Source organism: Plodia interpunctella, chromosome 15 (genome assembly GCF_027563975.2).
Source record: "Plodia interpunctella isolate USDA-ARS_2022_Savannah chromosome 15, ilPloInte3.2, whole genome shotgun sequence".
NCBI lineage: Eukaryota > Metazoa > Arthropoda > Insecta > Lepidoptera > Pyralidae > Plodia > Plodia interpunctella.
Genome location: NC_071308.1, coordinates 7,622,911 through 7,632,448, shown reverse-complemented (window position 1 = coordinate 7,632,448; position 9,538 = coordinate 7,622,911). Strand labels below are relative to the sequence as shown.

At 35.0% G+C, this 9,538-nt stretch overlaps 1 protein-coding gene across 3 annotated transcripts in view; it reads right to left on the bottom strand.

Annotated features, from left to right (window-relative positions):
* Nucleotides 1-1,107: 1,107 nt before the first annotated feature.
* Nucleotides 1,108-9,538, bottom strand: part of LOC128675990 (furin-like protease 2) — a 242,316-nt gene continuing 233,885 nt past the window's right edge. For all 3 annotated transcript variants that reach the window (XM_053755869.2, XM_053755870.1, XM_053755871.1), the window contains exons 12-14: nt 8,115-8,209; nt 6,643-6,803; nt 1,108-4,257 (exon numbers count right to left, since the gene is read on the bottom strand). In XM_053755869.2, coding sequence (XP_053611844.1) covers nt 4,066-4,257; nt 6,643-6,803; nt 8,115-8,209 — 448 coding nt within the window. In that variant the 3' untranslated portion in view covers nt 1,108-4,065. The remainder of the gene's footprint in view (nt 4,258-6,642; nt 6,804-8,114; nt 8,210-9,538) is intronic.

Below are 9,538 nucleotides of genomic sequence, written 5' to 3'. Positions count from 1 at the left end.
ATTTTGTGAGGATACTGCACCATGCTTGGGCCAGACATTATTGTCATCCACATAATCATCAGACTTGTAATATGCCTTTTTACAAAGTACTTCTTTTATATAATTTCTAAATTTTTTGTCCGGCAAATTTTTCGATTAAAGATATTTGATACTATTACTTTATTGATACCTTTTTCTGTGTTCTAGAAAACTCAAATATTATCAGCGCTTCATATTCATATTATTTATTCACCAAGTGTTACAATTACTTCATTCTTATAAGAAAAAAGAACCTATGTAGTTGAAAAATGTGACTATAACAATAGGTCATACAGCCACCATATTTTTGCACAATGCTGTAAAAGAGGTGTGAAAGGTTTCATTTCAGTACGAAATAAAATGAGTCAGGTAAGCGCGTTCACAATCGCGCGCGGTGCTCTGCATTGTGTATTAAATTTCACTATTTTATTTTTATTTTCTTACTTACCAGCACCTCCACCTCCGCGGCGCAGTGGTCCCCACACCCGCCCGCTATCTGGAGGTCCTGGGTTCGATTCAACACGGGCAAGTACTTGTACATGTGATCACAAACATTTGTCGGCAGTCCTGCATGTGTTGTGTCCGTTTCTGTGTTCGTGTCCATCGCGCCCGCTATGCAAGCTTAGCGCTTAGTGTGAACCGTTGAGAATTGTCCGTTTCTCACATTGTATTAACGGGACTTAGCACAAACCTTTCTCATTTAATGTATTTGACGTAGGTACAGCGATCTTTCGTCGCCGTGATCGCAGCTAGACTGGACTATTTATACGGTGTGAATTTGTGTCTGTGTGTTTGTGTTGTCAGTTTCTCAACAACCACACTTACCGCACTAGATTTTATAAAGTAACATTAAGATGGGTGCACACTACACTCACAGTATCCGACTTTTTATCCGAAATTTGCTGTTTAGTTTTTGCAATCATTGGATTTCAAGTTGAATGTCTTATATATATAGTTATGTGATCAAAGCATCAAAAAACACATCCAACCATATTCGAACTAAATACTATTTAATTTCGCAAAATATTGTAATTTTGTTAGAGTATTTGTTACGGCCAAAGTGATAAAAGGATGCAATAAAAAACAATATGACACAGACTTCCTTTTTATTACAAATATTAATTGCACATAAGAATATTTCATACAAAAATATATTCTTAATTAAAAAGATTCCCACTAAAACAAATTATAAAACTGTAACAGAATAATTATTATTAACCATTACAGACGAAGGATTTCATATAATAAGCTTAAATATTCCAAAATAAATTTAAAATCTCAAAGACGATCAGATGTCAAGATGTTAAGCGAAACTAACATTAATTAGGATAAATAATTATATAATAATTTATACAAGTATCATGAAATATTGAGACCAAAATATTCGAATATGTGACGACATACATTAATTAATTTCAAGTTTTTTTGTTATAGTCCCCAGCAACAAATTATACACGAAGCCAAGGGAAGATGATTTCGCTTGTTTCGCTACTAAACGCATTAGTGAAAGCCATAGACAAAGGTATAACTAAACATATAATACTTATTGCCTGGTAATATATTTCGATAATATTTTATTTATTAACAATTCAACAATCTAGCTAACTCTTATTATATACAATTTGTGACAAATGGTAACATTCCTTGATCCTGAAAACCTGATGGCCTACTTTCGCAGAATCGATTCCAATTTGAAGCGGTTCAATATTATTAAAAAAATCAATTTAAGCCGCAATACTGAGCCACCTAAGACCAATGAAAGGTAGACACTCCGGTGAAATTGAGCACTAGAAAATACTGTTTAATCTGCAAAAATGCAGATATTTCTAAAGGAAATAGAATAAGTTACAAATTAAAATCGATTGCTTGAGAAGTAAGCTTGGCGAATTAAATGTAACTTTAGTCAAGCAACCGGAATTGCATATCCAATTTGACGCATTAGCCAATCACAACATGCGTGTTAATTTTTGATTGGCTATGGAACTGTCAATGTCAACTTTGACATATGTGTGCCAGTTGCAGTTGAGAAGTTTTAAAATTATAATGAGATTAGTAGCAAATAGTTTTGTTTATATTGTATAGTTTACACAGTATACAATTATTTAAACAGGAAAGATAAAATCTTTTAATCACTTAGAATTTTTCAATCAACAATTGATTATATACAAATGCTAATTCAGAAATATAGATGTAAATCTAACTGGATTTTTCCATCATCAGATAAACTTGAAATACACCTAAATGATAATAAACTTGTGACAAATACGAAATGCAACTGCAAATATAAATGTATCTGATGATTGAAATCATCATAAAAAAATATTCTGACATAATTTCACTAATTCATAAACTAAACTAAGATATAAGCTTTTCTACTTAAAATTACGTTTAAAAATATGACAAGTCATAAGAAAAATATTTTGAAATTATCATCAGGCTTTATCAATGAATAACATTAGTCGGATATCAAAAAAATATTGTACGTTTAATTCATTTCTATGGTAACTTCTGGTCCTATACCTACTTAATGATAAAATAATGTAAATATAATAATATACAGATCGGATTGCGTCGCCATTTTGGAGCCGAAATGGTCTTAAATTCGATAATGACGATCAAAATGTGGTAATGACTATAGGGTGGATATTACGTTCGAAATGACTTCAGTGAAAGAGATCTGCTGTTACTTATTAAATATAATTTTGTATTATGTTATAAAAGAAGCTGATCTTGGTATGACTAGCTCAAGATCGATATTAGCTAATTAATTTAATAAATAATTAAATGTCATAAAATTTAGAGAGCCATTTTCTTCATGCGAGATTCAACTTTATATTTAATTAAAAATCCTCTTCGGATTAGTAATCCGTGAGGCAAGAACCCTGGTTCAGTGACACATGCATGATTGATCCAGGTCACGTTTGGTCGTATTGATTTCTTGTCGAACGAGACTCGTGTTGACTCGACCAGGCAAATTGTTTTGTTTACAGAAACCGAAATTGATTGCGATCGGAGATATGAATTAAATTCAAATACCACTAAAAAGTACTCGGAAAATATAATTCAATTTATATATTTTTATGACGATGAAAATAAAAGTAAGAGTGGCCTATTTCAACCAGATAAAATTGAGTAAAAATATTGTGCATGTAAATATGGAGAATTATGAATTAAAAAATATAAAACTTGTGACTTGTGATTGTACCCAAACTAACCTTAAAAAAACATTTTTTATTAGTCATTACAGATAATTTCGAGAAAGGGACTTTAACTTGGGAATATTTAATTAGTAACCGCAGACCTTTTGGAAGACCGACTCACACAACACACATAATTTTGCGACAATAATTGTTGATGTATTGACGGAATTAACGAAATTCAAAAACGATTTATGTAATTAAAGTTAAATATTTTGTCATGCAAGTCGTTCTAAATATAAGAACTAAGTTTCAATATCACAAAACACGGCAAGGGGTTGTGCCCCGTCGTAACGAACATTTTGTTCAAACTTATAATTTATATCTAGCTATATTACATACGTACATACATTTACGTCCCGAACGCTCCTGTACAGTGTTATACGCATGGAATTTGATGTTGTATAAAATTTGCATTCAAATCCCAAAAAAATATCGAATCATTTGTATAAAGCTTCAGTTCCCCTCAATAGCGGTCTTTGATCGCTAGATTTTACACTTTCCAACCAAAATAGTGGCACCGTCTCTTTGTAGGGAACCGCCCTCTAGGAAAACAGGCATGTGTCTTTAGCTAATGTTCTATAATATACCTACATAGACATTATACGATACTATGCGATCGCAACACGATGACTTCGCTTTCATAGAAAACTTACGCTTAATGCGGGTTTGATAGTATATCGAAACTTGCATTACCAAAATTCCTGAGTCGCTTTGTTTGACTGTAAATTCAATAATTAGGAAGTTGTGATGCCGTATCACTACTTTTTCTTACTTCTAGCGAAACCCGCGTCAACACACATGTCTGGATCACAAGTCTACGTACACTTACGTCTACGATCACAGCGCGCTATATAGAATGTTCGAGGAGAGGTTCGTTTTCGTGTTCTTGCTCGTCGAGGCGTTCGTCGAACTCTTGGGCGGGGAACGTTGTGTGCGTTTTCACTATTTTGACCTCTCCGTCTTCGCTGCACGCGAGCGGCGAATATAGGGCGCCGCGAACGCCCCGCGAATTCTTGCGCGTTTGGCGAGAACTGGCCATCTGTCGGTGAGAAATAAAATTAAATAAGTCCGTTTTAATCCACGACGCAAAAAGGGGACTCCCCCTTTTTGCGTCGTGGGTTAAAACGGATTATATGTTATATGTTTAACGTGTCTATCTGTGTATCTGTCTGTGTCATCGTAGCTCCCAAACGGATGAACCGAAAGTTTTTTTTGTGTCATAAATAATTTTATCCAAAATGTTCTTAGTCATGTCTCATGAAAATCGGTTCAGCCGTTCAAAAGTAGTAGCGAAATGAATATTGAAAGTCGGGGTTTTTTTATTTGTCTAACAAATAAACTTTTTAAATTTTAAAAATAAACTTTTTAAATTGAGAAATGATTGTTTCGTGTGATAACTTCCTAGAATAAAACCACTGTAAATACGTGAATGTCGTAACACTAAAGGAAACGTTCTTAAGAAATGTTCTCTTTAGTAGTCAAATGAAATCATTAATTACTATTTCATATTTAACTAGCATGGCATTAGCAGATCCTGAGATCCAAGGCTTAACGGCTATGGAAATAACCGGCAAAACACAGGAAATAAATAGCATTATTAATGAGGATTTGCAACTAATTGTAAGATTACATACTTATATAAATAAATAATTAATAAGAAGTGGTTGGAAACAGAGAACGGACGGGAAATTACGGAGAGAGAGGAGGGGAATAAAAAAATGCCAGTCAAGTTAAATAGTACGAAACTTGGCTCGATTTCTGAATAACAGTTAAATTACACTGATAATTGAATAAACAAGACTAAATAAACACTTTTAAATGTTTCACATTGCACAAAAACGCAATCAAGCTATTACAGATGCAAAGTCGAAAAGGCCATCAAAATAAAAGTAAATTTTGCAATCAACTTATTTATGAGTCGGCGAGCAAGGGAAACAGAAATAAAGTTTGCTTCTGCATTATTTATTTATTATAAACTTTATTCGACGAATTGGTATAACGGGCGGACTAAGAGCCATGACCCATTGCTCAGTCGTGCTCCGTTGCGACCACCCAGTTCGTTGTGGCTCCGTTGTTTTTTACAGTTTTTGATATTGATATGCGTTGATTTACTTGTTTTTAATGAGGATGTGGACAGGATAGTCGTACTTAGAAATTACTGAAAAGTTTACATGTACTCTTGTGTAATACATATATGTATGTTCGGGTGGTATCTTGTAACTTAATTTTGAAGCAGATATCTTCAACCGATTGAGCTGAAATTTTCTACGAACGTTTAGTTTGGATAACAATGCATTATTATGATAATGACCTGACCACCGAGGAACGGGTCCCGACGAGAACTCCTCTACGGTTTACTGCACGGACACGATTTTTTTGTCACGCATTGAATGCAATAAGATCTCTCTGACAACAACAAAATCTTGTTTTATAATATCAATTTGTAGAAAATTTATTCAAAATAAAATAAAAATCGCACTCGACTTAGACCATACAAAAGCCTCACTTGCAATTATATTTTTATAGGGCAACTAACACGCGATGACGTTGTAATTCTATAGTCTAATGTGACTGGCGTGTGAAGGCATATTTCATGTTTACTCCTGTAGTTAACGGTTTACGATCAAAAAATATCAATTTATTGCAGCCATATCGCCTAATTACAGCGGACATTAAGTTTTTATTTCTATATGCGAACTTTATTATGCAGGGTCCACTATTTCCGGAATAGATAATTAATATACAGAATGGCATATTGAAAGACTTTTATTTTTAAACAGCGTAGGTATACAATAATATGCGTATTTTTATTGGATATTTTCCTTTTTCGTATTTTTCTTTGCTCTTCTCTCACTATAAGAGATTTATTTTTCAATAAGTAGAACCCTTGTACTTGTTTTATTGTATACTGTTTTGTGTAATTTTTACTTCCGCATTATTAACCTATAAATCTCTTCTTCTTTGTCTAACCCTCTACCTAACTCATCTGGGATCTGGTCGATATCATCAAAGCAAATCATTTATTCAGAAATTAGGCCTTTACAGGCACTTTTTCACGTCATATTCTAAATTAAATGATATTTACCAAAGCTGCAAACTATTTAGCATTTCGGAACGATCACTGCTGAGAAGAAATGTCGAAAGGATCTCATTCAAACAGTGTTGGTCCCTAAGAAGGTCTTACCTTACCATTTTTTAAAATATAAATGTATGTATCATTTTTTATCAGTAATATAACAATGTAAGTACACAATAACGTAGGTAGGTAGAGAGCTCCAAGCAAGATTTCAACCGGTCGGATCGCCAACGACGAACAACGGCGGTTCTAAATTACGCATGTGATACACAGGCGCATAAAGTCGTCGAGCCACAAGTTCACATACTTCCTGACACTATAGCACATAAGAAGAAGATTAGTAATAACCTGCAGCACCAGCAGTACGGCTAGGAACAAGCCCGCGGCGACCGCGCACACGGTGAGAGTGACGGCCCCTAAGCTCGGCGCGGCGGCGCTCGGCGCGGTGTGAAGCGCGGACGACTCGGCTATCCGCCGCTTGCCCGCCACGGACGAATTTATACATTCGCCTGCAAATGTCAATGGTTGTAATTTTCTATTGTTCGTTTCTTATTCACAATAATTCATGTATCAGCTAACGTATGTTCATCGCTCTGGAAATCGTGTGAAATTAAGATATCACAGAGTTCTAAACACTGTCCAGATATATTTTTCTCCAAAATCAGTTTTTTTTTCATCTAATTATATAAATGGTCAAAACGAAAACAAACATATATCCGTGTGTGTCTCATAGGGGTAGGCCTATGAGACACACACGGATGTGAAAATAATGTATATATATGAAAGGTATGAAAAAAGAATATGTACACTGTTGTAAATGTACACATGTTACACCATGAAAATGTCAGTTCATTCGTGTCGGTAAACATAGCGGAATATGCAGCGGCTTTGCCATTCACTGATGAGTTTACGCTCGCTAGAAAATAGAATAACCCGACTATTTTGTCCTATAAGTATCTCGTGTAGAATTTTAAATTAATAACCCACTACACTTCTCGACTCTTGCTGTATTTTTGAAATAACTAGTACATGCGTTAGCTTGTTTTGTTTTCAAGGTGCTTGATTGATTGTGTTTTATTTTGAATAGAAATTGATGGATGAACGTGAATTGTGTTCTAAATTAATGGCTATCGATTTTTGTCCGTCAGTTTGAATTCAGGTGCGATATTTTCGATGATAGATACAATTTCATAGCACATTCATCAAAAATATACATAGTGGAAACGAATTAAACTTAAGCACAAACAGGACAATAGACTTTTAAACGATTTTGACGATGAATGAATAGCTATTACAAATTAATTTATCAAGGTTTGGACTTGGCACATACGATCGGACAGATTTATTGGACGAATAATGTTAGTATTTATTCATAGTATTCATTACCCGTCCCTGTTTCGCTCGGGTAAAACATAATAAATTATAAACCTAAAAATTACTCTGGAATCTAGTGGTGAAAACTAAAAATACGTGCAGTAGTTTTTGAGTTGCGCAGTGGTAAAGTTACCTTTAAAACGAGGTCTCTGGTTCAATCCCCGTTCGGGTCATGATGGAAAATGATCTTTTTCTAATTGGCCCGGGTCTTGGATGTTTATCTATATATGTATTTGTTATAAAATATAGTATCGTTGAGTTAGTATCCTATAACACAAGTCTCGAACTTACTTTGGGGCTAGCCCAATCTGTGTGATTTGTCCTAATATATTTATTTAAAAGACCCTAGGTCCAAAGTCCTCAACGCGCTTGTGACACCACTAGTGTTACAGGCGTCCACAGGTTTCAATTACTACTTGATAGTATAAAATAAATAACGAACAGACCCGTGTCAGGATGACAATGGCAGCAGTCTGGAGCTGGTGTGGAGTTCGTCACAGAAGTCCTTTCGGCACAACACGGCACACATTGGTTGTTCAGTCTGTAACAATATTATGTGTCAGTCTACTTCATTCTTTCTACAGTGTTTTCTACAGTGTGTGCTACCGGTGGAAGTTTTTATTCAAGTCGTTTAGAGGCATCTGACGTGACTTTTACGAGCCAAGTGGCAAATGTGTTGGTTTTCTCACGGTGCTTTTTCGGTCAGTCAGATTGGTACACACTTTCGTTGGTGTTGGCAAAATTCACAAACTCAAAATTCATTATTATATTTAGGATGATATACATCACGTATTGGCGTCAAACAAATTACTTAAACTAAGTCTACCGCCGCACGAGTGAATACAAAAGTGACAACTTTGCGATCATTGGCGCGCGTCTGAAACACTGATCCACCGCTACTGACGACCTCGGTTGCTTGCCCCTGAACCGAGAGATCCCGGGTTCGATCCCTGGTTGGCTCATGATGTAAAATGATCTTTTTCTGATTAGCCCGGGTCTTAGATGTTTATATACGTATTTGTTATAAAATATGGTATCGTTGAGTTAGTATCCCATAACAAGTCTCGAACTTACTTTGGGGCTAGCTCAATCTGTGTGATTTGTCCTAATATTTATTTATTTATTATGCTACATATGTATTAATTTAACAAGAGTAATTTTCTGTCTATTCAGCACCGATTCGCGCATGTCTGATTGGTGAAATAATGGCGTAATATTCCGGAACTATATAGTTTGAAACAATAATTATTTCAACTCCATATTGTTGCAACAAACACTCCACATAACTATCTCCCATTCAACTTTACGCACATTTTAAATAACGTTTCGGGATAGCATTCGATTGTTAACATAAATCGGCAAAACAGAGCGGATTGCAACGCATTTGACCAAATTGGTGAAATAACTTTCACGCAAACTGGAATGCCTCTGGATGTGTGTGTTTCAATGCTTTGGATTCGCGGAAACCAGCAACTTATTGATCGACGTTTAGTGCAGTAAAAGCAAAGAGTATTTTTTTTTCTTTTAAACTTCGTAAGTGGCGTAGGATTTTTATTATAGCTTTTAAGTGCGTTTGAGCTAGCTCGCTTATCTAGTTCGTTTCTGGCTAGACTGATGATCGTGCAAGCTGAAAAATGCCTTGAAGAATTAAATTTTATTGGAAAGTAACTTATTTTGATTAAAATGTTTAGTCAGCAAAGGGTTCGCTTTCCTTCCATTTTTTCTGCACTTCGTCAGGCTATTGGTTCGCATATATAACGTCTTCATAACTTTCAAGAGACAGGAGAGTTGCGATACTCGAAGGCCACGTTTAAAAACTGGAGATTCTTCATAGATAGGTTAGAATCCTATCACTATTTCACGATTATTC